The sequence below is a fragment of the Arabidopsis thaliana genome, chromosome 5 (assembly GCF_000001735.4).
Source record: "Arabidopsis thaliana chromosome 5, partial sequence".
In the NCBI taxonomy this organism is placed as follows: domain Eukaryota; kingdom Viridiplantae; phylum Streptophyta; class Magnoliopsida; order Brassicales; family Brassicaceae; genus Arabidopsis; species Arabidopsis thaliana.
In genome coordinates, this window is record NC_003076.8 from 23,787,967 (window position 1) to 23,814,717 (window position 26,751).

The 26,751-nt window shown below is 37.9% G+C and overlaps 8 protein-coding genes and 2 long non-coding RNA genes across 18 annotated transcripts; 4 read left to right on the top strand and 6 right to left on the bottom strand.

Moving 5' to 3' along the window:
* Nucleotides 1-1,396: 1,396 nt before the first annotated feature.
* LAC16 (laccase 16) lies at nt 1,397-4,416 on the bottom strand (the record flags this gene model as incomplete). 3 transcript variants are annotated; one of them, NM_001345328.1, is made up of 6 exons in its annotated part: nt 1,397-1,686; nt 1,898-2,839; nt 3,004-3,132; nt 3,214-3,458; nt 3,570-3,721; nt 4,042-4,416. In NM_001345328.1, 6 exons carry the CDS (start codon nt 4,144-4,146, stop codon nt 1,556-1,558), a joined length of 1,704 nt encoding a protein of 567 aa, NP_001330402.1. The 3 variants fall into 3 exon arrangements, with proteins under 3 accessions (NP_001330402.1, NP_001330401.1, NP_200699.1); NM_001345329.1 differs by having other exon boundaries at nt 1,556-1,686; nt 3,570-3,718; nt 4,042-4,146; NM_125281.1 differs by lacking the exon at nt 4,042-4,416 and having other exon boundaries at nt 1,556-1,686; nt 3,214-3,437; nt 3,570-3,715.
* A 746-nt stretch (nt 4,417-5,162) lies between these two features.
* On the top strand, nt 5,163-6,279 carry AT5G58920 (homeobox prospero protein). Its single transcript, NM_125282.2, has 2 exons — nt 5,163-5,306; nt 5,594-6,279. The coding sequence occupies exons 1-2, from the start codon at nt 5,273-5,275 to the stop codon at nt 6,046-6,048; spliced, it is 489 nt and encodes a 162-aa protein (NP_200700.1). The 5' UTR covers nt 5,163-5,272; the 3' UTR covers nt 6,049-6,279.
* Nucleotides 6,280-6,319: 40 nt separating this feature from the next.
* AT5G58930 (hypothetical protein (DUF740)) lies at nt 6,320-8,495 on the bottom strand. Its single transcript, NM_125283.4, has one exon. It carries the CDS (start codon nt 8,126-8,128, stop codon nt 6,563-6,565), a length of 1,566 nt encoding a protein of 521 aa, NP_200701.1. The 5' UTR covers nt 8,129-8,495; the 3' UTR covers nt 6,320-6,562.
* A 984-nt stretch (nt 8,496-9,479) lies between these two features.
* On the top strand, nt 9,480-12,988 carry CRCK1 (calmodulin-binding receptor-like cytoplasmic kinase 1). 4 transcript variants are annotated; one of them, NM_001345331.1, is made up of 8 exons: nt 9,480-9,799; nt 10,086-10,133; nt 10,689-10,942; nt 11,168-11,454; nt 11,563-11,731; nt 11,876-11,965; nt 12,047-12,345; nt 12,433-12,988. In NM_001345331.1, exons 3-8 carry the CDS (start codon nt 10,693-10,695, stop codon nt 12,748-12,750), a joined length of 1,413 nt encoding a protein of 470 aa, NP_001332082.1. In that variant the 5' UTR covers nt 9,480-9,799; nt 10,086-10,133; nt 10,689-10,692; the 3' UTR covers nt 12,751-12,988. The 4 variants fall into 4 exon arrangements, with proteins under 4 accessions (NP_001332082.1, NP_001318835.1, NP_001332083.1 ...); NM_001345330.1 differs by having other exon boundaries at nt 10,086-10,942; NM_001345332.1 differs by lacking the exon at nt 10,086-10,133.
* On the bottom strand, nt 12,890-15,718 carry AT5G58950 (Protein kinase superfamily protein). The gene is made up of 4 exons (NM_125285.4): nt 15,500-15,718; nt 14,244-15,375; nt 13,677-14,132; nt 12,890-13,475 (listed from the first exon to the last, which is right to left on the bottom strand). Exons 2-4 carry the CDS (start codon nt 15,057-15,059, stop codon nt 13,170-13,172), a joined length of 1,578 nt encoding a protein of 525 aa, NP_568893.1. The 5' UTR covers nt 15,060-15,375; nt 15,500-15,718; the 3' UTR covers nt 12,890-13,169.
* Nucleotides 15,719-17,750: 2,032 nt separating this feature from the next.
* GIL1 (glucose-6-phosphate isomerase, putative (DUF641)) lies at nt 17,751-20,512 on the top strand. Of its 3 annotated transcripts, NM_180886.2 has the most exons (3): nt 17,751-17,879; nt 18,678-18,812; nt 18,897-20,512. In NM_180886.2, exons 1-3 carry the CDS (start codon nt 17,833-17,835, stop codon nt 20,392-20,394), a joined length of 1,680 nt encoding a protein of 559 aa, NP_851217.1. In that variant the 5' UTR covers nt 17,751-17,832; the 3' UTR covers nt 20,395-20,512. The 3 variants fall into 3 exon arrangements, with proteins under 3 accessions (NP_851217.1, NP_200704.2, NP_001032100.1); NM_125286.6 differs by lacking the exon at nt 17,751-17,879 and having other exon boundaries at nt 18,309-18,812; NM_001037023.1 differs by lacking the exon at nt 17,751-17,879 and having other exon boundaries at nt 18,690-20,512.
* Nucleotides 18,424-19,036, bottom strand: AT5G08880. The gene has a single exon (NR_143125.1). It is a non-coding gene; the product is annotated as an other RNA (long non-coding RNA).
* UCP2 (uncoupling protein 2) lies at nt 20,495-23,326 on the bottom strand. 2 transcript variants are annotated; one of them, NM_125287.5, is made up of 9 exons: nt 22,972-23,326; nt 22,384-22,602; nt 22,198-22,276; nt 21,967-22,100; nt 21,780-21,878; nt 21,573-21,677; nt 20,996-21,070; nt 20,825-20,911; nt 20,495-20,714 (listed from the first exon to the last, which is right to left on the bottom strand). In NM_125287.5, exons 1-9 carry the CDS (start codon nt 23,050-23,052, stop codon nt 20,676-20,678), a joined length of 918 nt encoding a protein of 305 aa, NP_568894.1. In that variant the 5' UTR covers nt 23,053-23,326; the 3' UTR covers nt 20,495-20,675. The 2 variants fall into 2 exon arrangements, with proteins under 2 accessions (NP_568894.1, NP_974962.1); NM_203233.1 differs by having other exon boundaries at nt 20,538-20,714; nt 20,996-21,677; nt 22,972-23,292.
* On the top strand, nt 21,048-21,594 carry AT5G08885. The gene has a single exon (NR_143126.1). It is a non-coding gene; the product is annotated as an other RNA (long non-coding RNA).
* A 156-nt stretch (nt 23,327-23,482) lies between the features above and the next one.
* On the bottom strand, nt 23,483-26,717 carry AT5G58980 (Neutral/alkaline non-lysosomal ceramidase; the record flags this gene model as incomplete). The annotated part of the gene is made up of 10 exons (NM_125288.4): nt 26,565-26,717; nt 25,910-26,478; nt 25,678-25,818; nt 25,494-25,592; nt 25,147-25,411; nt 24,733-25,003; nt 24,530-24,655; nt 24,376-24,439; nt 24,125-24,285; nt 23,483-24,037 (listed from the first exon to the last, which is right to left on the bottom strand). The coding sequence occupies exons 2-10, from the start codon at nt 26,427-26,429 to the stop codon at nt 23,483-23,485; spliced, it is 2,202 nt and encodes a 733-aa protein (NP_200706.1). The 5' UTR covers nt 26,430-26,478; nt 26,565-26,717.
* Between the last annotated feature and the right edge of the window lie 34 nt (nt 26,718-26,751).

Here is a 26,751-nt window from a genome sequence, read left to right on the forward strand (position 1 = left end):
AAATCTGTTAAATTAATTCTATGCATGATGTGTGATATATTACCAGATTAAACTCTAGTAGTTAAACTCTAGTAGTTAACTTGTAAAGTATAGCTCTCCGCTTAGTCTCTTAAACACCATGATGCACTCGTTGTACAACCGACATTTTTTCTTTTAAGTATAATTTAACATTTTATTAAAAAAAAATAAAAAAGATATATCGCCAGATTGCCAAAAAATATAAAGTATTCATTGTCAGAATTTTTGTAATATATGCATGTTTACTTTGGCCTATTAATGATTTAATCAAGTTTCTTATTACGGTATTATATTAATCTCGGGATTCTTAGTGCCCCTTTGGACTTTCAAGGAGGTATATGCAGGGGAAGGTCTAAATGTTGGAGAGGCATGGCAACTCATAATTGAATAGTAGGTTTTGCCATTTTTGGTACAACTAATAATATTCTCCAAACAACTTTTTCCCATTAATAGAAATCTTCCAATATAATTACTTTTTAATTAGTTTACATACCAACATCGTTATTATATTAGTCAATTAATTATTTCAAGCAAGGAATAAGACAGAAATCTGTTTAATTAATCTGGAACCTAAAAAATCAAACTGAGGTTCTAGTGCACCAAGGGGCAAACGTCTTGCGAAATGGGTGAAACATCCAAAATCTTTTGGAATCAATTCCCTGACAATTTGTTTATTTACTCATATATAAAATTATTATTATGATATTTTCATGGAAATTGTGATTCCAGTATAGCTCGATATTATATGCACACGTAAATAATTGTTTATTCATTTGAACAAACTATATTTTATTAAAAAGAAAGAAACAAACAAACAGAAGTAGCCAATCAAATGGTTACATAACTTACATATGAGCTCACCTTCAACATCTGCGTTTTATATGTTCAATACGACACCCTCTTGTGTTACACAACTTACACTCCCAAAATATGCTACATCAACTTTCTCTATCAATTTATATTTCACAGCAGTGTCTTTATCAAATTTTAAATTCGAATATCTTGGAGTTTTTCGGGACTTCCAAGATGTGAGGGTTATGACATGTTGAAATCGAGTGGAAAATAAGCTAAAAGAAATATAGTCTAATAGTGAGCTAGAGGTTTTGAGTTTTGACGATCTAATTGGACAATATTCGTGTGTAAATGATAAACAGAAAAAAAAAAAAATCATTTAACCAAAACCTCAAAGGAACACCGACCAAACCTTTTGATTTTGTCAAAGACGATCCGTGAAATTTGGCATTTATAATGATAATCTTCTATAATTCCGTTAAGCACCGTCTGGTGTCCCTTTGGGGTAAATCTACTTGACAATTTGCAACGAAATTAGTAAAAAAAAAAAGAAATTGCCAAAACAGAAGAATAACGTTGTCCGAAAAAAATAATTATGAAAATAATCTTCCTTTTCTTATTACATATAAAAAAAATTGTGAGTCATCCACCAAACAACATCAATTATTTCCCAAAAAGTTATCTATAGATAAAATTTCCACAAAAAAAAAAGAAGTAAAACAAATAATAGAAAAACATATATATTCTAACATTTGGGAAGATCAGCGGGTGGAGGAAGCAATGACTGGTCAGGGCCGTGACCATTGTCAACGACGAATGCCATCTTTAATCCCCAAGTTGTATGTAACTCCAAGTGACAATGCATGAACCATACCCCTTCATATGTGTAACCAAATAAACAAATTAATTACCCCCAAAATCAATACTTTAGAAAGTTGGACCGAATAATAAACACTAAAAAACAATTCGTAAATTGAAAAAGCCAAAAACTAAATTATAACAACTTTTTTTATGCATTAAAGAAAAGAAGAAAAAATTCCTAATAAAAAAAAAATTCTAGGCATTATGTTAAATTGTATTTAATTACCTGGATTGTCGGCGATGAATCTTATGGCAGTCCAACCACCGGCTGGAACTCCAACGGTGTTTCTCTCTACCGGATCCACCAAGTTAAACGCTTTCGGATCTTTTTCCGGGTTAAAATTCCCCAAACCTCTACCCACTTCGAAGAAGTTAAACCCGTGAAGATGAAACGGATGGTTATCGGACAAGATCATTGCTGTATTCTGCAGAACAATTTGCACCGTCGCGTTGTATGGAAGCCTGTAAAGCTTTGTCCCTTTCATCGTCGCAGCATTAACGCCGAGCTTTACTGGTGCGGTATAGTCATACGGATTGGAAGGTTTCGCCGGGAAGTCGTCGGTAAATACGCCGGAAATGTTAAAGAAATGAGCCTGGAGTAAAGCGGTTTTAGGCATGGTAAACGTTACGTTGTTTATTCCGGCCACTAAGCGAACACCGTTGTTGCAACTCTGGCAAGGGTTTGCACCAAGACCTACCGTGAAGAACAAGGAATGTTCCACGGTTGTTGGAACCCTAGCTGGATACTCGAGGGAGTTTAAGCTCCTGAGTGATCTAGTGAATTTGGTTGCAACCCATGTTGCGTTTTGAGGTGGAAGTGATGCGAGAACGGTTTTTTTGGAGGTGGAAACGGTGGAAGTGTGACCGATATAGTGGAGGGTGGCAGTGGCTGTGACGTTGTCGTATGGGATGTGAGCGTCCGTAAATGTTGTGGCGGCGACCATGTAATTTGAACCAGCGTTTGCGTTTGCTGTTAAGAGAACGTTAGTAGTCTGTCCCGGGGCTATGAATACTGTGTCAGTTTTATACGGTTTGGTGTAAACAGCATCAACTTCCACAACGGTTAATACGTGACCAGCAATTTTAAAGAAGAGCTCTTCGTTTAACGCCGCGTTGATGATCCTTAACATGTATGTCTTTCCTGCTCTCACTGGTAAACCGTAACTACCTACAAGTGAAAGGACCAATATTATCAAAAGAGAAACGGAACATTTTGTATTAGTATATGATCATCCTTGTGTCATAATTTTGATGGTATAAAAGTATAATATAGAAGAAATAATTACTTAATTAAAAGTGGTTATGAATTTAGGATTATTGGTAAATGATTACTTTGGGAAGGACAATTAGAGATGGAGCCTGAATGACCATTGATGGTATGTGCATCCGAAGCACTAGGAGCTGTTCCTATTCTTGAAGCCTCGTTTATGAGTTCTTCCACGTCCGATTTCCACCATTCACCTATATATTATCAAGAATAATTGTAATTGCTGAGATAATCCTTTAAAGAAAGGTATGTTTGGATTTTGGGTAGTAGCTCACTAAGGACAATGGTTTTCTCTTTGTAGGGCTTAGGGAAAGGGTATGGGACACCGAGCTTAGGCAAGATGACAATGGCGCCGTGCACCGTAGCACGAAGCCACAAGATGTGAGCATGCCACCATAGGGTTCCTCGTTGACCCGTCAATGTAAAATTGTGGAGATAATTCTGTCCCGGTTGGATAGGACATTGTGTTATGTAAGCCGGTCCATCTGCCCAACCTGTCCTCAATTGTCTAATCCCGTGCCTATACCGTTATTGTTAGTTTTAGTTGTTGGGTCTAACATTGTTAAAGTTAATCAAAGAAAGAGACTGATTTCACTAATATCTTAAAATGGGTTTGTTTGAAGTTGCTCACCAGTGGATGGAGACGTTGTACTTCACGTGATTCACAACTTTGATCAAAATAGTGTCGCCTTCTCTTGCAACAATGGTGGGTCCCGGAAATTGTCCATTGACGGTGACTATAGGCTTCGACGAGCACAGCTTCGTGGTGTTCGTCATCACCACCTAGTGCACACATTTCAATCATGCGCTCAATACATACTGCATGATCTTACTTATTCATGCATGTATCAATATTATGCGATGACAACTATTAGATAAGATCATCTAAGCGTACGTAGAGACATTTTTTTTTGCATGCAGAACTATAGGTTATAAAAAAGTACTATACGTTTTAAGCGCAAAATCTGCTCATATACCGGAGACAAATATAATATGATTTGTCTTTTTTTCCATTGTTGGTAATCGAACTTCGCAAAATACAATTGTGTGCGAATACACACCTTACATATATAAACATATGTATATATAGGAATTAGACTTACATTGAATTTGTAATGTCGGATTATGGAGTGAACGGTGGTCGGCGACAGAAGAACGAACACAAAGAACGTTAGGACGCATATACAAAACCGTCTTGGAATCTCCATTAATCTCAAAGTATTTGTGTCTTGATGTTTGTGATGGTTTTAACTAGTGTGTGTGGACAATGAAAAGAAAGCTAGCTGTGGTATTGTAGCAAATTGATGAGCCGTCGGTTTTACTTCTTAGGTTGAAGGAAGAGTCCTGAAATGTAAGATCGTTGAAGGCAACTTACCGGAAGAAGAAAAAAGAAGATGAAAGACTTGCTTCTACTTAATATGATTCGAGCAAGGTAGAGAGATTAAATATATTAATAGCAAAATATTTCGACAGTAAAATTGAAGATCAAGAAACGAGATTTTACAGGTCAAAAGGGCTTAGGTGATCTGGTGGCTCAACCGTATTTAGGATTAAGTAATTAACCTCATCCTCCATCTAACTAAACTCACCCACATTTGCTCTTTTATACATCTATTTATTTTTTGGTCTATTTAACTATATGTGTATGTGTGCTAAACTTGTCTAATTTATCAACTTTTGTTTGGTGTGTAAACTAACCACGTTTATATAAATAACGTCTATGACCTTGATTATTTTTGTACCTTTGCCTACACGTTTTTTTTTTCTTCTTTTTCAAACAGACTCATAAGCTTAATTGTAAACGCAAATGTCAAACGCAATGAAAACATCCAATTTGGTTGGCGTTTGCGTTTGAAACTAGTAGAAGAAGAGTTGTTTAATTAGAAGAAAAAAAAAGAATATGATTGACTACAAAAAATATAATTCCTTTGAACTTTGAAGGGTAAAGCTAAAAGCTACTTCTTGGTTGTTATATAACAGCTCATCTAATCCAATTATTGAATTCGTTTCAAAAGAAACATAATTTTGTTATTCGAAATTTATTAATTTAATTAGGCTTGGTTAGACATTAAGTTCTACTTAAGTTCCTAACAAAGCCCACAAAGTCCAAACAACAACTGTAAACATTTTGGATTGATGATAGAAATAATAAGGCCCAAAACGTTTATAGGCCCAATATTACCTAAACGGCAAGTTTTAGTAGAGCTTTTCTGTGTTAGCACTTATAGAGATCGAAATTCTCTTCATTTTCTCAGGCTCCAATGTCGCTGGACTTAGCTCGTTGATCATCGTACAAAAAGCTTGCTCGTAGCTATCAGCTCCCCGGAGAAGAAGATGGTGCGGAAACAGTTTCAACAGGCTAAAACTGGTGAGATGTTTTTCTACCATCCTTTTACTTGTTTTCCCGATCGAATCTCCTCTTTCTTCTATCTTTTTCCCCGCATTGGGATGAAATTTATAGGGATAGATCCATAAAATTTATGTCCTATATTCGCTTTTATCTCCGTATATCGTGGGTTTCGTCAAAGGTTTCGGCTTTTACTTGTTGGTGTGATCTTAAGTTAGCGGTCTCACATAAGGTGTTCGATGAAATGCCTGAACGAAATCTTTTGAGCTCATTTTTGACTCGGTTGGTAATTGTTTTGGTAATTTTAGGAATAGAGGCATTGAAGTCAATGGATGCTAACAACTACTTGAAGAAGGTTGGATTAGGGCGTGACGATATGTTCTTTTGGAAACAAGTGGGAAAAGCATTGCTATGCACTTACACAATCTTTGGTATGGCTTGGATTTACAATGAAACGTCTCCTTTAGGTTGGTGGACGCTGAAGCCAAGACCAAAGGAAGAGAGAGAATTGGCTCATTTGTATGAGCGGCGTGAGTTTCCTTATCCTGGTGATACAGAGGCTATGGAGGATTTTGTTGCAAAGGGGGGAATGATTGGTACTGCAATTGGACCGAAAGGAATTGTTGAGTCCGAAGGTGAGGCTGATAATTACCAGAAGGAAATGGAGAAGAAGAAGTTTGATAAAGAGGCTCAGAAACTGTGGTTGAGAATGAGGAATGAGGTTATTACTGAACTTCAAGAGAAAGGGCATAATCTTGAATAAGGAAGTGCAATAGGGTTTTGATAAATAAAAAAGCTGTGTGTAATTTAGGGTGTGTATCAGTTAGACTAAGGATTCAACCACTCGTACAAGTGTTTCTGTCTACGTATAGCTGAAAGTACTATACTGGTTGATGTTCTTGCTCTTGGGGAAGTAGCTCTTGTCCTTTATTGGTGGCTTGATTCATGTTTTGGCTTAAACCCTTTGGAATATAACTTGATGCTTTTTGCCCCCATTAAAGTTACCCAATACCTTGGGTTTGAAACTATTGACTTTTCAAGTCTAGTAGTGATCAGAGCCAATACTTATAACAAAATCACTATTGTATTGAACTCTTTAAGAGCATTAATACACATAAAAAGTAGAAAAGGAAAAAGAAGAGAGAACAACATGGTCATATGATTTTAGTTCATATATCTATAGAACAGTGGGAGAAATAAGTAACACACAAGGGTAATTGCTAATTACAACACAGTTTGAATATAGTCCATCATGAACTGAACAATCAGAGATCAGACTAATTCATCAGCCTACTTTTACCGGACTTGCTTGTCATATGGCTGTTTAATGGCGTCAAGTAGAATCTAACCATACCATTTCTGAGGTTGTCAGGCGAGTAAGTACCAAGCTTGTCATCACTCTGGAGAAGATGATTCCGTTTGCCTTCAACGCCATGAAACATTCCGTCTTCACACAAGCTTCTTCTTCCAGTCTCAACACCAGTTATAGAGCCATGAAATAGACCATCACAAGAGCTTCTTCCACCTTCAAAGCCATTAACAATAGAAGCACCACGTAACATACCATCACAAGACTTTCTCGCACTAACGCTGTAACTTCTTATGAGTTTCTCACTGACATCACCATTGGTTTCTCCTTTAGCCACTCTCCTAAGCTTCAACAAAGACTCAGCAAGAGAACCCTCCATAGTATTTCCTCCAAGTTTCAAACTTTGCTCGGTTTTCATTTCGTTCTTCGCCACATCAGTTTTCCTCTGAATCAATCCCCAAAAGTTCCATCCTTTAGACCAGTTCTTTCCGCTCTTCTTCAACCCAAAACCATCCTGCTTCTTCACCTCACCAGCAGCAACACAACCAACACCTTTAGAACCTAACTCCAAGCTCTCCGGTTTGTAATTCTTAATAGAATACCAATTCGAATCCCTAAGTTCCCTCTCAGTAACAAGCAACTTCGCTCCATGAAACAAACCAACAGTTTCAGGTGATACCTTAGCATTAGAAATAGCTTTCAATTCATCAACTTCAAGCAAACCATGTCTCGATGATCGATCAAAGCTTCTTCTCCTTCGTGAATCCAAGTAGTAATCCCTCGTTTGAGCTGTCCCACCTGGATTGTTCTTCTCATCTTCCTCTACCTTCTCACCGGTTATCTTCTCCGGCGAGGCTTTAACGTCTTCAGTCACAGAGGACAAAGGTATCAGCTTTGGATATGTCTTTCCAATCAAACATCCATCCCATGAAGCTCTAGGCTCGTCGAAAGAGACTCGACCTGCGTCAAGAGACAACCTAGGATCTACATCACATGAACGACGACCAAGACTGTTCCCGGAATCTGGAATTTTTCGATGATGTTTGAGTGAAAACTTCCTGAGTGTTCTGCTAAAAACCGAATCTTTGCCGTTGTTCTTCAGTTGTTGATTTCTCGATTCCAGATCTATTAACTCCTTCATCGTCTTCTGCTCTCCATCTTCGATTTCTTCTTCAACGAGCTTCTTACCCTCATCATCTTCTTCTTCTTCATCCTCTATCAAATCCGGTACAATGGGGAATCGAATCGAGCTCTTTAGCAGCTCATCATCATCATCGTCGTCGTGATTAGACCTAACATCACACGATCTGCGTCGTGGCTGGTCCAAAACAGAAGCGGATGCGTCACGAACAGAGTAGGAGCGAACACGGCGGAGCTCAGTGGAAGCTGAGACAGAGGAAGATAGAGCTTCGATGGTAGAGAGACGTTCACGGAGACAGGTGGCACAGAAACCAGTGGTGGGTTTGGAAGAAGGATGACGGTGACAGACGGCGGAGTGACGACGGCGACGACGCTGATGGGTTTGGTGGGTCATAGCTCACAGGGGGTGGTTTGAGTTCAGTGAATGGAAGAAGAAGAGAGTGAAGTTGAAGAATCTGTCAGTCACATTTTCAGGATCTCGAGAAGAAGAAGAGAAAGAGAGTCAAGAGTGGCGTTGTCAACACTACACTAACCCTTTCCCTTTCCTTAAACCTTTTCTCTCGTTTTATTATTTCTTCATTTTAATGCGTATTATATTTATTTCTGTACTTTCTTATAGTTAATGAAAAATACAGAAATGAGTTAATGAAAATAGAGAGAAAATAATGTTATGTTTTTTGTACAAAATATCAAAGAAAAAATGGTATAATTGTGTCACATGAGAGTGGCAGAGAGAATCAAAAGGAAGAAGTGTACAACACATCCCATAATGGGTCTGACCTCTGGTATTTGTAGGACGAACATAAAAGACTCTTAATTAGTGAAAATATTAAAATTAAATGGATAGACCTAAAAGATTGAAAATGGTGAAAACACGTGTGCCCCATTTGTTTTCTTTTACCTTGGGTGGTAATATTTGGCTGCTTCCGTCATTTCTTTGGATTCCCTTCGAATCGAGAAATAGCTTCAATGTCAACTTTTATTTATTCTTCTTTATTTGGTTTGGATATATTAGAGTTCTGATTAGTGGAGTGATTTTTACCAAGAGGTTGTTTAGTGCAACAAGATGTAACATTTGAACAACACGCTTTACTTTTTGATGCAACGACATAAACTAGTTTTTGAATTAAGTGGGTTTGTTCAAATGTTACATCATTTGTTACCTGAAGTGTGTTATCATTCAAAACAATATTTCATTGTTATCGTGAAAACAGAGAAACCACTCTTTACAATGGTTTTAATAGATTTTAACTATGACATTTACCTAAAATAAAGGAGATTTATTTTCTCTAAACGTTTGTGGACAGCAATGGCTGACGAGTGACATTGAGATTCGGAGTTACGACAAGTTCCCAAAGAGTATGTGTTCTTTTATTAAATTGAAAAGAAAAAAAAAACCATAGCAGGTCCCAAAAATACACAGTAGTAATTGTTTTTGTCTCAATGTGATTGTACCGGTTTTGTTTTCTTTCTGGTAAACAAGATTGGAATTTTCCGACGACTTTGTCCACCACAGACAGAAGCAAAGTTTAGTTTTACAGTGCTCAATCGAAACGTTAAAGAAAGCAACTGCTGGCAAATAAAAATTTTAATATGGTAAAAAGTAATTAATTATTTTGGGCTCAAGATTGTAATTTGGAGCCCAATAATGTTAGTTGGGCCCAAAAGGAAACAAATAAGCCTTTTAGGATTTTGGCCTTTTCTTGTGCAACTGTAATAACGAATTTGCCACTCGGAACTTTGCCGTCGTCATCGTCTTCTTCGTTCATCTTCTACCGGCGCAAAGAATACAAATTAAATATCGCTGAGAAATGTGTCCGTGAGCCTTGAATTCCATGGGAATTGAGTATTTCAGGTTATTGAAGCTAGCTTCCTTGTCGAAATAAAGGGCATGTTCCAAGTTTTGTATATCGTATACATCCTTTCTGCTCTCTTTATATTGGGAGATCGATGAGATCGACCCTAACCGAGTCGATTTGGTTTGGGTCGATCTCAGATATCTCCCAATACTTTACAACATACATACAACTGGAGAAAGAAATCAACTTTTTGTTTGTCATAGCAGGTCAGTCTCATTGCTTATGTAGTTTACTTTTCGGTGTCTTACTATTATGCACCGTTTAGATGATTCTGTGGCAAAGTAGTTTGTACAAAAGACTCATCTTTCATCTTAAAACCGTTTAGACGGACCTCATTTTACTTGTTGGTGGAGATCATGCATACAACTTGCAGCTTTAAATACAACCATCACTGTTCCTTGTCAAGAGAAAATCTTGCGTTTGTCTCCTCTTTCTGATTCTCTACTGGATAGAATAAAAGAATCAATTAAACATTTCCTTGTTCATGTATAGAAGGTGCAACCTAAAGGCTTCTTCTACATTAGATCCTCTAGCGCAGAGGTATGGATTCCGCTGCTCATATCACTCCTTGAGTTGTAACTGCTTTCTCGATGAGTATAGGATTTGCATATAGTTCGATTAAGTTTTAGTTTTGGATTAATTTTGACTCTGTTACTTAGAGAAGAGAGGAGATTTCAAAGACATGTTATTAGTTCTCTTTTCTTATTCTCCGTCATCCTTAGACTATAAAGGTTTTAACATCAATGAGTCGTTTTCTACTCTCGAGTCTTCTTGTGTGGAAAAGTCAAAAGTATACAAAATACTCAGAATACCATCATTTGTTCATTTTCATTGACTATGAAAATAGAATAACAGCAAAACTTGCAAGACCAATCAAGCTCTTTGAATCGGTCTACAACACATTAAAGAACATATAATTTATATTTCTATTGTATGTACAGATAATAATGGATCATTATGCTTATATTATATGCACAAATGTATCTGGCGTTTAACAAAAGGAATAAGAAACATACATGACTTCAACAAACTTTATTTCTTGGAATTTGGACATCTGACATAATATTCACTTCTTTCCTATAACCATGTCTATAGACACATGCCAATGAGGAGCAAAACCCCAACGCCTCTCCGCTTCTCAAATGGAAAGCATCAGAGAGATGATTCTGAGTATAGTTGGACTGATGTAGGTACTGGGGAGAAGGCCAGGAATGTCTCCGTCCTCGGTGCGATCAGAAGGGCAGCTAAGAAAGTCTTTGTTATTATTTTCTTAGGACAACGGAAGTTAAAGCCAACAGAATGTAGATCTGATCCTGGAGAGAGCAGCACGCACGACAGAGAATCTACATGTAAGCAAATTGGTGTTTGATTGAATCTTTCCTAAAACAGCCTTTCTTGAATATCAGGAGCATGCTTTGAATCTCTTAAGCTCTGGTGATGTATGCCGACCATTAAGACAACCAAACTTTGTTACAAACCTGAGGGTCTTTGATGGATGATGCGATATATTTCTGTACATCCATGCTCTCTGTATATCTGTGACAATCTTTTTTCTTTTTCTTGAATATGTGCAGTATCAGGCTGGACTGGTTATTCATCACCAAGCTCCTTTGGAAGGTCAACAGAAAGAAAGGTTTCAGGTCAATATCGTTTTTCTGGTTCAAGATTTCAAAGTCCTGGGAAAGATTCTTCTTCTAGCAAAAGTTGGCATCAAGGCCCGGTAATATTTTCTTTTGGGGAGCTTCAAAGGGCAACCGCAAATTTTTCTTCGGTTCATCAAATTGGGGAAGGCGGTTTTGGAACTGTTTTTAAGGGAAAACTTGATGATGGAACTATTGTTGCTATCAAGCGTGCGAGAAAGGTAGTAGTTGAAATCCTTTTCTTGGAAAATATGTGGAAAACAGATTGAACTAGTTTCTTAAGAATTATTCGGAGAAGACATTATCGATAACTCAAAATTCTGTGGCAGAACAACTATGGCAAAAGCTGGTTGCTAGAGTTCAAGAATGAAATATACACATTGTCAAAGATTGAGCATATGAATTTGGTAAAGCTGTATGGATTTCTTGAACATGGAGATGAAAAGGTTATTGTTGTTGAATATGTTGCCAATGGAAACCTACGAGAACATCTAGATGGTAAGTTGCAAGAGGTACTTCCTTCTTCTTTTACGTGTATATAGAGAAAAATCCAGTCTCTAATTTTAGAGCATAGAGAACTTTCCCAAAAAATAAAATATCTAAATGAATTCTCAACTATTGATCCTCTATATAAAAACACAGGTTTAAGGGGTAACCGCCTTGAAATGGCAGAACGTCTTGAGATTGCAATTGATGTGGCTCATGCATTGACCTATTTGCACACATATACTGGTAATCTTGTCATATTGTTGTCGGTGTTGCATTATAGCTTATTGTGCCAAGATTTAACGCATTAGGGATTTTATAATGCAGATAGTCCAATAATCCACAGAGACATTAAAGCATCAAATATCCTCATCACGAATAAGCTTAGAGCCAAAGTGGCGGACTTTGGCTTTGCTCGTTTAGTGTCGGAAGATCTTGGGGCTACTCATATATCGACTCAGGTCAAAGGATCTGCAGGCTATGTGGATCCAGATTACCTCAGGACGTTTCAACTAACTGACAAGAGCGACGTTTACTCTTTTGGTGTTTTGCTCGTAGAGATTCTCACTGGAAGACGTCCCATTGAGTTAAAGAGACCACGAAAAGACAGACTCACGGTTAAATGGGTAAGTTACTTTCTCTTTTCCCTTTCACCAGAAGCTCGAGATTATCTCAACGACTAAATCAGGAGAAACTCGTTTCATCTTGGGCAGGCATTGAGGAGACTCAAAGACGATGAAGCTGTTCTCATAATGGACCCATTTCTCAAGAGAAACCGAGCCGCCATTGAAGTGGCTGAGAAGATGCTGAGACTTGCGAGCGAATGTGTTACCCCGACGAGAGCTACACGTCCAGCTATGAAAGGCATTGCGGAAAAGCTATGGGCTATAAGGAGAGAGATGAAGGAGACGATGATATGTTCATCTGCATCTAATTCTTCTTGTTCTTCAACAACACATAGCTTCATTGGTCGTGATTCAGACAGATATGCATTGCCGAGGATTGAAGATAACGAGAATAGCATTGAGTAACTCTCTCCTTGATGATATCAATCTGTGAAACATGCTGCTGCTTCTCATTTGAAGAATTTTTTTTACTTAGATGAATACAAATACATGTCACTTAAATTTCTTTTGTTCTTGTATAAATACAAATACAAATTACTTCTGTTGAGTTTCAGAGAATATTCTTCAAATGAGAAAAGATGGATAGTAGTCTTAACATATGTAATGTAGAAGGCCAAAGTAGAAACGATATTTGAATCCCATAAATATCAAATCACAACCATTCCCCAGTTGGCAGTCATTACACATCAAATCCAGAGAAGATGACATTGACGATGAAAGATCACTAACAACAACAATCCACAAAAAAAAAGGATACAACACAAACACAAAACCCTTCTTTTTGTATTATATATAAATTTACAAAAGAGACTCTTTCCTGTCTCTCAAGCGAATTTAGGCTTCGGCAAGGCTGAGCCACCAAGGCCGCTGCTGCTGCTGCCACCGCCTCCTCCTGCGTGGACTGGTCCAAGCTTCTGGATCCAGTGTTTCAGACCTTTCCTTGGGTCCTTACAGATCTTGCTCGAAGACAGATTCAGGTTCCCTTCACGTTCCAGTGATATCGCAAACTGTTCAAGCACTTTCACTATCTGCCAGAACTCGGGTCTCTTATCTGGTGCAACCGACCAACACTGCTCTATCAGAGCTTTCATGGCTACTGGACAATCTCCCGGGATAGCTGGCCTAATGTTCTGAACCAAAGATCAACATTTTTCATATCTCAAATGGTTGAATCAACTGAACAATAAAAGACCTAAAATATACTTGTGCCGGAAGATTTTTGTCTGTTAAATTCTAAGGCTTTAACCGTAACCATTAGACAGTTCTTGTGGCATAAACTCTACGGAAGATTACAATAATGAAATAGTAAGGAGACGCACAGAATATTTTACCTTATGTACGACTGCGAAAGCAGCTTGAATAGGATTCATGTCCTCATATGGGATTGCTCCAGCTACCATTTCCCATAAAACGAGTCCAAAGCTGTATACATCGGCCTTACGTCCATGTGGTTTCCGTTTTATCATTTCAGGTGCCATCCACCTATATGTTCCGGGGTCATCAGCCAACATGTCACAGTACTCCTCCTCGCACGCTATGCCAAAGTCAGCGATCTTCAAATGGAATTCTTCGTCGATCAATACATTTTCTGGCTTAAGATCCCGATGAATTATGCGTCGTGAGTGAATATATTCCATCCCTCTAGCAATATCTATAGCAAACTCTATAAGCTTTTTCAAAGGAAGAGACCTATTCTCAGGCTTGTGCAGAAAAGATCTTAAAGATCCTTCAGGTAAATACTGCGTGAGGACACAATATACAGGCGGATCTTTGTACGCTCCAACAAACTGTTTTTAGCACATAAATAAGAGAAGAGAAGTTAACAAAAACCGTAAATCATTCCATCTAGACTGACATAACGATTAACCAAGAGAACATAACGAGAGAGGAGAAATCACCTTTATAACATTTGGATGGGTCAATCGAGACAAAAGGGTCACTTCCTTGGTAAACTGTTTCTCTAAACGAGCTCCCAAGCATCCATTATCGTCATCATCAGGTACAGTGATAAGCTTCACGGCAACAGCTTTATCTTCATACTTACCATGATATAGCCGGCTGTATAAACCATGAGCAAACTTAAGCCCAAAGAACAGCTTTGACATATCAACACGGAACTCTTCAGAAGCTTCCACAGCACTCACTCTACGACCAGTATTATCAAAAAGCTTAGACCATCCAGTGTCCTTCTTGCTCTTGACCCTCTCTTGAATTCTCAAAGTGCCAAGATCTCTGATAGGACCTGAAGGAGACCGCAAGTTAAATGATCTCTTGTCAAAGGAGTTTTTATGAGATAACTTAGGCTTCATTCCCTTTTCCGATTCCACTCTTCTTGGATGTGGAGTAGAAAATCTCTTACGCTCAGACCTCGCTTCCTTAAACACATCGGGAACAGCCATCTGAGGCGAAGGAGAAACAGATCTCTGCTTATGAGTAACCGGGTTTGTCTGTATTTCCGAATCAACAACATATACATCAGCAGCTTCCAAACTCGAAGTATCTCCCGTAGTCTGTGAGTTACTCGAAACCAACTTAGGATCCGATGATGATGCCGACGACGAAGAAGATGATCTCTGAGGTATAGCTTTTAATCCAGAAAACTTATCTTGGTTTATCATAAAAGGAAGAGAAGCTAACTTTGAAGAATTCAAACGATAAGAAACCGTTTGAGAAAACTTAGCCCTCCTAATCCACGAAGTAGCCTCTTCATCCATCTCTAAGCTCGAAAACAAACTAAACAACCTTTTTATCAAAGACTAAACAACCAAAACTCTCAATATCTCCAAAGTACCTAAGCAAACCCGTGAATACGAATGAGATGACTTGCTGCAATCTCCAACGATCTCATTTCCACGAAGATACAAAATCTTTTCAAATCCATCGAAGCCCCATTTCTCACCTTCAACCATTAATCCACAAAAACTACAAATCATAAAAGAAGAAAACTTTCCTACGAATACTACTAAGCTCGAAATTTCTCCAAACGTTCCCACCAAAATCACCGGAAAATCCTGAATTACATACCTCTTCCTACAAAATCAAGCAACAATACTCAGAAAATCGAATCCATAGAAGCTATTGAAAACGATAATGAGGGTTAAAAGATCGATCTGAATCAACAAATTTAGGAAACTAGTTTTCGATATTTGTTTACCTGAATCACAACAAAAAACTATGAAGCGTCGTCGTGTGTTAAAAGGAAGAGAAGAGGAAAGCCAAGTGAATCGGAAATCAAGAAGATCCGGCGACTTGAAGCCGGAGGAAGATGGAATCGAAGGAGAAATTTGAGAGCTAAACCATAAGACGTTTTTGGATTCTCAAAGACCTTTTTGACGAATCCAGACCTCTTACGCCTTTTTAGATGGATTTTTTTTTTCTTTTTTTTTCACAGATAAAATGTGGAAAATAAATAAATTCTTTTGGAATATTTAGAAAAATACGTTAAAACGACAGCGTATTAATCTGTCTGTCAGCATCTCTGATATGCTCTAATTATTCTGTCTGAAAGAGAAATTTAATTTAGGTTCCCTTTTTTAGTCAAATAAATTCTAAAGGCCATAGACTTCGGCCCATTAATAATAAAACTGGCCCAAATTACTTTATGATATAGGCCATGATGATTGCTTGATAGTAACCAGAAACGAAAGAGGCCTCAACGTTGACAAGCTTCACTAATCCTATGAGAAAAACTCTTCTGTTTTTTTTTTAAAGAACATAATTCACACAAATTAACCATTCTAAACAAGAACTTTAAACTACATAAAACCATTCCTATCTCTTATTCTCAACATTGGGGAAGTGCTTAAACAATTGTTACAAAACAACTTTTGAATAAATACATGCTAGTTTTTTTTTTCTTTGTCAACAACTTTATTAGATTGACTCAAAACAAGCCCATGCTAGGTTTTTATATCAATTAAATTCTTGTTTTTTTTTCAAAAAGAAATTAAACATTGTTTTTTTTTTTTTTTGTTAATTAAAACATGCTAGTTGCATGAAGTTATAAGTTCTGTGATGACACTGTTTTAAATTATGTATTAGATCATATGCATCTATATTTTTTTCTATTTTATTTGTAAAAGAGAAAATTATAAATGCTACTGGCCAAAAATACGTGTGTGTGTGGAGAAAACAAAATGGCCAAAAAATAAATGATAGGAGAGGAATAGAAGAGAAAGAAAGAAAGATTTAAGAGGTGAGTCCAAAAGATTGGTAAAACACAAATGCTTAACAACAGAGTTAATTTTTGGGGACACCACACACATGACACATCACTTTGTCTCCAGACCTATGTCTGTCCTACGCCTTTGGACATACCCTTTTCTCTTTTATCCGATCATCGTATCCTACACACATTATCTCATGATTACTAATCTTGTCTTCCTTTTTTTTTCGGTTTAAAGCAATAAGCGATATGTACACATCGCATACATTAATATTTTACACCACTAGCTATTTTAAGTTTCTTTATTGAACATGTGTACCTAGCTAGCTAGTTCATATGATCATATCAGTGGAAGACTGGAAGATATACTAAATTATACACAAATATACTTTCTGTTCAGCAAATGTTTTTTGAGTCAACTATTACATTTAATTAATGGTTTAAAATAGCGAGCTAAGAGTGGAGTTAAAATGGATGCGACAAAAGGAAAATATTTGAAAATTTGACAACATTTTTAAGATATATTTACAAGAAGTACCAACCTCTGGTCATCATTGTATTCTTCTAAATCGCAGAATACAAAGGTTAGTACAAAAGAATCTATCAAATAATGGGGGTACTGGATTTGTCAACTATATCACTTGGAAAGCTTATGCATGGGGTATAACCAAGTACGAAAGTATAACTTTATTCTTAGGTCAAACTTGCACAAAATATTAGGGTTAAGAAAGTCACCTGAATGATTTCACGGGAACTATATATGGTTAATGAATACCCACCCTATAAAAAAAAACAAGAGTGACACAGAAAGGATACACCATTTATAGACAAACTAGAACTGGCTTAATTTTTTCGTAGCTTGCACAATTTCATATATATTTTTAAGAAAGTCTTATGGAAGATATGTACATTAAGAGGTCATGCGTTTCTGATTTATTTGTGACAACCTCAGTTGAAATCATTTTGCCTTGTTGAGCGTTTGTGATTCTGGCTTCAGTTTTGATTCTGGATATACTTCCAGTGAAGTTAATATGATTTGTAATAACAAACTAGACAACAAATGGCTAGATGTCGAAACTTGAAACAAGAAATATCCCACTCCTCAATTATAATTTCATAATTAAATAATCAAGTTTGATACTTGTCACATCAAAACTCTTTTTCCTCATTGGCCTGTTTCTCTCAAATCTTCAATAAATTCTCTATATATATATGAGAAACTTTGAACCTCATTTTTCATATATATCACTGTTCTTCTTCTATATTGGAGTTCATCTCTTTTGTTTCTAAAGAAAGAGAGAGAGAGAGAGAGAGAAGAGAAGATGTTGCCAGGCATACTATTATGCTCACTTAATCCCAGGAATCACAGGTAAATATTCCTTTTCACCCCAGTTGGAATATCACTTGTGACTAATATAATTTGTTCTTTTGTTTAAAGTATTGATGTGTTTAAAGTGTTTTCTTAACATGGGGTTTAATGATAAATTTTGGATTTATAAAAAGGGGACAAGAATTTTCTATATGATTTGGTTTGGATTAGGCAAGATCCATGACTTTATGGGATCACTTTCTCGTCCAATCAAAAGAGAGATTCCTAAAAAATAGATACTTGAATAATTACCACTTAATAATGGCTATTTTTTTAGAAGAGAGAATACAAAGGATAAATTATAGTCTTAAACATATTTAAAACTACATAATCCATTTTTGTTTCTCATTTTTTTTCTTTCTAAATTGTTTCTCATTAAACGCATGTAAAAACAATATACCTATTGTAAAACTAACCTATGGGCTAATTAAAAAAAGAAAAAGATATTGGTATTTAAATAAAAATAAAAATAAAAGAGGACGACCATGTGTGCAATAAGAAAGTTGTAGAAAGACCCAAAAACTTTCCCCGAGGGCCCAAAATCGAGGTTAAGCTTTTTTACACGTCACATCGATTACAATTTTTTTAAAAGTCAGGGGTCAAAACATAAAACTAAAAAGGGTTAATTCGGTAATTATGATTCAGTTCTTATTGCTCTTCTTCTCCCCACACTGAGTCACTGACTCTATCACTCTCAGAGATTAGGATAGAAATAATCAGAAATCTCCGTCTATTGTCGTCGTCGGCCGGAGATTAATTATTCCGGTGACGTTTAGTTGGTTTTTCTTCATTGTGCAGCAAAAAGAAAAAGAGTGAGCGAGAGAGCTTAGAAACTGAGCCCAAAGACATTGACTACTGGTACTCTGTTCAATTCAATCGAGATCCTCCGAGATTCGCTCTCAAATCTGAGAATAACAATCACCATTCCCGCAGGTAATAAAGCTTCTATTACTTTCCGGAGGTTTGACTCGTTGTTGACTTTCAACAATTTCTGGTAACTTGAACGGCGTTTTGCAGTAAGAGCGGCGGCGATTTTTGCAAGAAGAAGAAGAGAGGAGAAATGGCGAACAAGGTTTCTAACTTCTCGGATCTGATTCAACGAGTTACGGCGTCTTGTTTGTTGCATCCACTCTCCGCCGGCCGGCAAGATCTCGCTGTGAATCGCCGGGAAGAGTACGATACTGAAGAAGAGGAGAATGAGGAGGAAGGTGAGATTCAGTACGAAGACGCATTGGAGAAGGAGAATGGTAAAGATGAGACAATTAGGGCTAAGAACGGAAGGAACGGTGTGAGTGTTGAGACGGTGCAGGAGATGGAGATGGTGATGGACGAAGTTTTCACGGCGGCTGCTGCTATGAAGAGAGCTTACGTTGCGCTTCAGGAAGCTCATTCGCCGTGGGATCCGGAGAAGATGCACGATGCTGATATGGCGATGGTGGCTGAGCTGAGAAGGATTGGTTCATTGAGGGAAAGATTCAGGAGGATGAGAGGTACCGGAAGTGGTGGTCGAAGGAAAAACGACGCCGGAAGAGGAATGCTGAGAGAGGCCGTGGCGCCTTATGAGGCGGTTGTGAAGGAGCTGAAGAAAGAAGTGAAAGTGAAAGATACTGAGATTGAGAATCTGAAGGAGAAAGTCAAAGTGGCTTCTATGGCCAACGGTAACGGAGGCAAGAAACACCGATTGCTTTCAAGCCGGAAAGTTAACTGTACCACACAGATTGCTGTGTCTCCGGTGCCGGAGTTATTTGAGATGACAATGATTCAGGTGAAAGAAGCATCAAAGTCTTTCACAGGGATTCTATTGTCACTAATGCGAGCTGCACATTGGGACATTGCAGCGGCTGTTCGATCCATTGAAGCCGCTTCAGCTTCATCCGACGGAATGTCTGCTTCTTCGTTTGCATCCTCGGTTCAGTCATCTGTCCCGAACCAGCACGCGAAGTTTGCTCTTGAGTCTTACATCTGTAGGAAAATCTTCCAAGGATTTGATCACGAAACGTTTTACATGGATGGAAGCTTATCTTCTCTTATCAACCCGGATCAGTACCGTCGTGACTGCTTTGCGCAGTTCAAAGATATGAAAGCAATGGATCCTATGGAGTTGCTAGGGATCTTACCAACTTGCCATTTTGGTAAATTCTGCTCGAAGAAGTACCTTTCGATCATTCACCAAAAAATGGAAGAGTCGTTGTTCGGGGACTCGGAACAGCGGGAGTTGGTTGTAGCCGGTAACCACCCAAGAAGTCAGTTCTATGGAGAGTTCTTGGGGCTAGCTAAAGCAGTCTGGCTGCTTCATCTCCTGGCATTCTCGCTCGACCCATCCCCGAGTCACTTTGAAGCAAACAGAGGAGCCGAGTTTCACTCTCAGTACATGGAGAGTGTCGTGAGGTTTTCGGATGGCCGTGTTCCTGCGGGTCAAGTTGTTGGATTTCCTGTTTGTCCAGGATTCAAGCTTAGCCATCAAGGGAAAGGATCAATCATCAAATCCAGAGTTTACTTGGTTCCAAGGGCTTAAAAAGGTTTCTTTGAGTTCACTGTTTCTTAGGAATACATTATGTCCTCGTGTGTTGTTTAAGACTTTAAGACAATCTAGCTTCGGAAAAATCTTGAAATAAAGAGACCGTTCGTATAAACTGTTCTTGCAAAGAATTTTTTTTTGGATAAAATGTTTCTATACTAATCTAAATAACAAAGCTCACATAACATAGAAAGTATATATGTTTTAATTCTAACAATTCAAAGTTTTATAGAAGGGATTATGTAATAAGGTATGGTTTTCGACTAGGGATCTGAGAATCAATCGTACAAGACTTCTCTTAGAAACACTTTTTTCACCTGTCACAGAGTGAAGATGAAACAGAGAGAAAAATGTTAAAAAAAGAAGAGCAATCCAAAATTAATCATCATCGAAAAGTAAATGAGAATGAGAGAAGAATCTAATTTACTTGTTCTAATGTGAGGAACATAATGGCATTCCAGGTTCCTAGCCGTGTAAAATTCGGGAGAAATCCTTTGTAGAATGCCATAATCCCCTTTAAATAGACCAAAAACAGAACATTCATGATTGCATCAAAAGAGAGAGATTGGTTAAATGTGAACTAGAAAAGAATACTAACCTCGGTCTTCATCGTTTTGATGAAGCAATCGACTGTGTTTCGGTAAGTAGAGTCTCCCATCATTCTAGATTTCACCTGGAACAACATATAAAGAAGAACCATGGCCGTTTAGGGCAAATACCAAAGTATCAACCATTTTGTTTCCTTCGGTAACAGGTTAATACTAATTTCTCCTTCCGTAGAGCATTACTATCTAATAATGCTGCATTTACCAAAGTCAAATCACCAAGCAAGAGGTCAGAAACATAAAATGTGGAAGACACAAACATGTGAGACGCTACACCGATGTCACTTTCAAAGTAGAGCTATGTCCATTCTAATACCTTGTCCTTTAAAGAGATATTCTGTGATAAATACCTACTCTTTGCCACAAACCAATAAATAGAACTCAGTCAGTACTAAGTCTCTTTTGTTCGTTCTCAAAAAGAACAATGATTTAGGCACTTAGCACTTTCGTTTTCAGATCTATCACTTCTCACTGAAATTTATTGTAGATATACGCACTACCACACATGATGAGACGAAAACCAAATAATCTTGTTGTTGATTTATGTAAAAGACGAAAATGAATGCTTACCACATCAATTGGAGAACCGATGCAGACAGCGAAGAAGCCTGCAGCTAAACCAGCTAGTAGATGAGTTAAAACACTGTCTCTGAAGAACGGAATTTTCATAATTGTCTGCATATGTATGGAAGTATAAGAACAAACAAAGACTAAACAACCACCAGTAGAAGCCAAAAAAACTCCTACACAACAAAATACTTGAGAAAGAAATATCACCTCCTTTATTTGATCATAACTAGCTAACTCTGCAGCATTTACAATAGCATTCCGGGCAATATTGGGACCAAGTCCAGTCCATAGCGCACTAACTCCTTCCTATTTTATAAATCAAAAGGCTATAACACTCTGCTAACAAAGTATTTTAATATTTTTGATATTGTTATTTGAAGATTAGTTTACTAACCAGCTTCACAATGGTGAAATAAGCGTCTACAGCTCCTGCATAACGCCTAGGAACCCCAGCCGGTAACTTTCCTTCTGATTGAAGCCGAACTTTAACAAGATCAGTTGGATTAGCTACAATAATAGCTATAGCTCCTGTTGTGTCACACACAATAAAATAATTCCCTTTATAATCTCAATCATTCACTCAAGTTACTTCCAAGAGACTATCAAAATTAAGAACTGAGCTCACCAGTTAACAAAGCTGCAAGAATCTTTTGATATAAAGGAATATCGCCAATAAAGTCACTTCCAACCAAAAGTGTCTTCACCTATTCAGATATAGCAAAATAAACAATCCATCAGATATAACTTTATAAGAGAGTATAAAACACACACAAAAAAAAGCACCAGAGAAGGAAAATAATGTGAGACTCACAGGCTCATATAACCCAATCCTTAAGCCACCATAGATACATTGGCGATGAAGTCCTGCAATAACACCTTTCCAAAGACCTGAAATACCTTCTTCTCTAGCTATGGTAGCTAGAGTACCAATTGATCCTCTATACTTGGGCAAATTCTCACCATCTCCAGTGGGAATCTTTCTTTGAAGCTGAAGTCTAACTTTGGCTGTGTCCAACGGTATAGTACATAACTACAACATCACTCATAAACCATGAATTAGAATTTGACTAAAGACTAATACAACAAACACATAACACACGAAAACTCAAATTTCGTAAACACTAAATCTATAGAGTCTATGTAAGCTCATTTCAATAAGTATCACAAAAAATCACAAGTAATGGACTTTAAAGTCGTAGACTAGACCATCATAGATTAGCTTCTAAAGCTCAATTTCGAAGATTCAGTAGAATAACGGTAAATCTAAGATAGCATTTCTCTGGATTGTTCACCAGTGACAGTGATTGATCGAATTTAAGAATATTGACAGACTCAAATGAAAAATGAACAAAAACCCAAAAGAGGAATAATAATCTCATCTCGCACTAAAGAGAGATACCTCAGCAAAACAAGCAGCGAAAGCGCTGCAAATGAAGGTTTCAAGGAACGAAATCTCGATCCTTGGTTTGAAATCCGCCATTGTTATGCTATAGGAACAAGATAAGCGAAATCTGGAGAAGCACCGATTAGGCAAAATGCAAAAACAAAAAAAGGCTAAAATTTGAGAAGTTGCTCCAGTTTCTCTCTAACAGCGATGATGATTGATGTAATCTTAAAATGGGTTTCTCAATGATTATAGTTTTTAGGAGTAGTAATGAAGAAAAGTGAGATCGAGATTTAATAATGGCGTAACGAATTCAGAACAAGTACAGAGTCTCTCTCAATCTTTTGTGTGTTACTATTTTCACTATAAAAGTTTCTCTCTGTTTTTGTTGTAACTAAACACGTCATTAGATAGACCCTCTTCCTCCACTGGAAGGTTATGTACACAAACTGTTTTTCGCACACACAAGGTTATTTACTGGATGGTGTTGCTAGGGATACGTATAAAGACTATTCACGTGTACATTTCAATATACAACAAAGGCACTAGATGAACCAGAGAAATGGTGAATGGAGCTTATAGGAGTTTTAGCTGAACCAAAGTGAGTGATTCTATAAACACCAGGTGATGCGGTTTCAGGGATTCTCCATTCGATAGTTGCTGTGCTCTGCGTGCTGAGTTTAAACGGTCTTGACCACTTAAACCGGAGGCAAAAGTCATCATCATCATAAACAGGTACCCATGTCTCTCTTCCTTCGAGCCACCTCTCAACAAGCGCGAAAGTTCCTTCCGTCATCAGATCGTTTCTCGGGTTAGCTGACCGGAATTGAACCCTCACTATGTCAGCTCCCTTCCTGAATTTGGATAACCGAGGAACATCCGATGTAACATCTCCGAATGCAGTTCCAATTGGTGTCATATCCGCAACAACAGGTGTTAGTAAGCTTATTTGCTTGTGAAGTAAGTCAGGTGGTTGGGGACCCGGGTCAGTGGTTTGAGCAGATAGAAGATCATTTGCTAGTTTCTTGAATTCTTGAATGTATCCGCTTAGCGTGTGAGGTCCATACAAAGTCGATGCACCCTGAGGGAAAGAATAAACAGAGTTGGTTTAAGAGCAGGAAATCAAGAAAGATCCTACAAGCTCTTCCTTCTTATCTAAGCCTCTGACCTCATATCTCTGAACTTGGTATTCCTCAAATGTGGCAATATACTGCGAATACGAATTGGTTAGCCCGGCTATTACCACGCTGAATTCTCTTCCATTGCTGCCTTCTTTAAGCACTGTTTTCACGGCATCACGTAGTCGCCTCCCTGCCATTGTTGTGAATTCTTGCAAGCAGAACAATAGAGAAAGGAAATTACTAATGTTCTACATCAGTTTAGAAATGATTTTTTTTGTTCTGGGGGAGACCGGAATACCTCCGGGGACGCAGAGAATCACTAGCTGGCCAATGCGGAGGATCTGAACTGGTAATATCGACGGCTGAAAATGGATTAAGAAACAGTTTTTCCATCACAAATAGCTAAGTGGGATTCAATTTTTATCCATCACAGTACAAGATTATGCTCTCACCGCCCAGTCGTATGGTTGTTTCATTTCACCGGTATCAAGCAATATGGGTTTAGGTCGTTGGCATCGTACTTGTTCCTCAGTTGGATTCTTGAGAAGGTTCCTTACAAGCCTCCAGAAAGGATTTCCCTTACACAAAGTCACAACATAAAGTATAGTACTAAACATCTTTCATTACCAAGTTAGAAGGAGAATTTGGGTTTTACCTGATCATCTCCTTGTTTAAAGTCAAATGCTCCAGGTCCATCAGTTGTTCCTGCAGCGAAACCAAAACCCATTGCAGCTGGACATGTTTTCACCACTTCGGAACCTCCATTTTGTCCATTAATCGTCACTTCAAGCTGAGAGAAATCAACATATGCATGACGATAGTCAACTTTTCCTTGTATCTCCTCAGAGGCTTTAGTGAAAAGATCCGCAGCCTTCTTGAACTGCCTCTCTCCAATAATGCGGGTACTCTCAAATTCATCAGGGTAGCTGAAACATTTAGTCATGCCAAGTTATACATCTAACAAGCTTGACTCTCTAAATACCATATTGTACTAAGAGAGAACATAATTTTCTGTGATTGGTTTCCGCATTGCTGAAAGTAAAAGTGTGCAGTTAGGAATAAGACGTACCCTGGTCCACGGCCGTAGCATTGCTCATTCTTTCCACCACAAGTACTTTGGTTGAATTCACAAGGAAGGCCTGTGTCTATACAGAAGGCTCCCAACACATTCGGACTAACATCACCGCAGTTAGTTTGACAGAAGGCAGAGACAAATCTAGGTTTGTCAGCGTGTCTAAATCTACTTCTGACCCGTCTAGCAACGCTTGACATCCTTGTAACGGTTTTACCGCCGGTAGACAGTAACGAGGATGCCATTTCCATCAAATCTTGATCTGCAATAAAAGCAACAAAAAGTTAGTTTTACAATAACAAGCCATTACTAAAACTCTTGGAGCTATGGTTATTTACGCTCACCATAAGGATCACTGATTATGCTTGAGACTCTTCTAGGAGATTCAACATCAACTGATCTACAACCGTTTTCTCGTTCAAACCAGTCTTCCATGATACGTGCTGCAGTGCCTTTATTGTCCCCGCTGATTCAAGGCATTTGTACGGCTCATCGAAGTGCCATGAGTTGCAAACCAATTGAAACTACCCACTGGACCCCATTGATCATCAACGAATTTGACAAGTGTCATCTCTTTATCTACATCATATTCATATTTACTACGTTCATGTGCCGGATTGTTAAGGTAAGCACTGGGACTACGGTTCACACCAGCATCCAAGAGCTCCCCTGCAAGCTCAGCTCCAAAAGAAATGTCTTTAGAGAAAGCAACATATAAAATGAATCATAAAAAAAGTGTCCCACAAGCTAAATCACTCACCTTTGTTGATTAAAATGGACCCGGGACGAAGATTTTCATGAGCTTGTATAATACTTTGCTCTATACCGTCCACAAGAGCATTGAAAGATTGATGAACAAACCCGAGAGATGTAACTAAGTACAAAATGTATTGGAGATAACCCCCTGGACCAGCATGAGTATGAGTTCCACTAATTGCAACATTTTCCTCCGTATAAAGCTCACCGTACCTCTGTTTCAATCTTTCAATCACTTTGATGGTCACAAGCTGTGAGGCCATACCAGCATCAAGATTAACAAAAGCAATCCTTTTCTTGTATGGCTCAGCCACGATGAACGCACGAGCTCTGAGCCTGAAGTGAACACCAGATGCTACTTGTTCCATGTTAGCATAACCCATCATGTTAACATCAGCTGCAGGTCCTGTGATGTCATAGCTTCCAAGACCCATCAAATAATCGGAATCTGAGAATATACAAGTGAGCCTCAACAGAAATAGCAAGAACAATGTGCAGTGCATAGACATAGACCACCTCGTCATCTTCACACTCAATATGGAGTAATCAACTCTTTCTCATTTCTAGTCCTTCCTAGAGAATAATACAAACGTAAGCAACATAAACAAACACACATATTTCATGAATCTAAAATTATTAAACCCAAAATATTATCCAACCTGAAGAAGAAGTAACGCAATCCTTAATGATTTTAGCTGATGAACACACTAACCATTTGCTGGAGCTGATAGAAACTAATTGATGTGAACGATGTGAAGCAAAACAAAAGAAGATGAGAGAAACTCAAATAGACAAATACTCAATAAAGTTTCGTTTTTTTTTCTGGTAACAACGATAATAGTATGT

Bases quoted from the DNA above. Each gene is read 5' to 3' on its own strand.
- AT5G58920 (NM_125282.2), top strand. From the start codon at position 5,273: ATGGTGCGGAAACAGTTTCAACAGGCTAAAACTG. The intron at 5,307-5,593 runs GTGAGATGTTTT...TGGTAATTTTAG, and splicing joins GTTTCAACAGGCTAAAACTG to GAATAGAGGCATTGAAGTCA.
- AT5G58930 (NM_125283.4), bottom strand. From the start codon at position 8,128: ATGACCCACCAAACCCATCAGCGTCGTCGCCGTCGTCACTCCGCCGTC.
- CRCK1 (NM_001345330.1), top strand. From the start codon at position 10,693: ATGCCAATGAGGAGCAAAACCCCAACGCCTCTCCGCTTCTCAAATGGA. The intron at 11,455-11,562 runs GTAGTAGTTGAA...ATTCTGTGGCAG, and splicing joins CTATCAAGCGTGCGAGAAAG to AACAACTATGGCAAAAGCTG. The intron at 11,732-11,875 runs GTAAGTTGCAAG...ATAAAAACACAG, and splicing joins CCTACGAGAACATCTAGATG to GTTTAAGGGGTAACCGCCTT.
- AT5G58950 (NM_125285.4), bottom strand. From the start codon at position 15,059: ATGGATGAAGAGGCTACTTCGTGGATTAGGAGGGCTAAGTTTTCTCAA. The intron at 14,133-14,243 runs GTGATTTCTCCT...TGCTAAAAACAG, and splicing joins CCCATCCAAATGTTATAAAG to TTTGTTGGAGCGTACAAAGA. The intron at 13,476-13,676 runs GTAAAATATTCT...TCTTTGGTTCAG, and splicing joins CTTTCGCAGTCGTACATAAG to AACATTAGGCCAGCTATCCC.
- GIL1 (NM_180886.2), top strand. From the start codon at position 17,833: ATGTTGCCAGGCATACTATTATGCTCACTTAATCCCAGGAATCACAG. The intron at 17,880-18,677 runs GTAAATATTCCT...TTCATTGTGCAG, and splicing joins CTTAATCCCAGGAATCACAG to CAAAAAGAAAAAGAGTGAGC. The intron at 18,813-18,896 runs GTAATAAAGCTT...GGCGTTTTGCAG, and splicing joins AACAATCACCATTCCCGCAG to TAAGAGCGGCGGCGATTTTT.
- UCP2 (NM_125287.5), bottom strand. From the start codon at position 23,052: ATGGCGGATTTCAAACCAAGGATCGAGATTTCGTTCCTTGAAACCTTC. The intron at 22,277-22,383 runs GTGAGTCTCACA...ATATCTGAATAG, and splicing joins GGATTGGGTTATATGAGCCT to GTGAAGACACTTTTGGTTGG. The intron at 22,101-22,197 runs GTGAGCTCAGTT...GTGACACAACAG, and splicing joins TCTTGCAGCTTTGTTAACTG to GAGCTATAGCTATTATTGTA.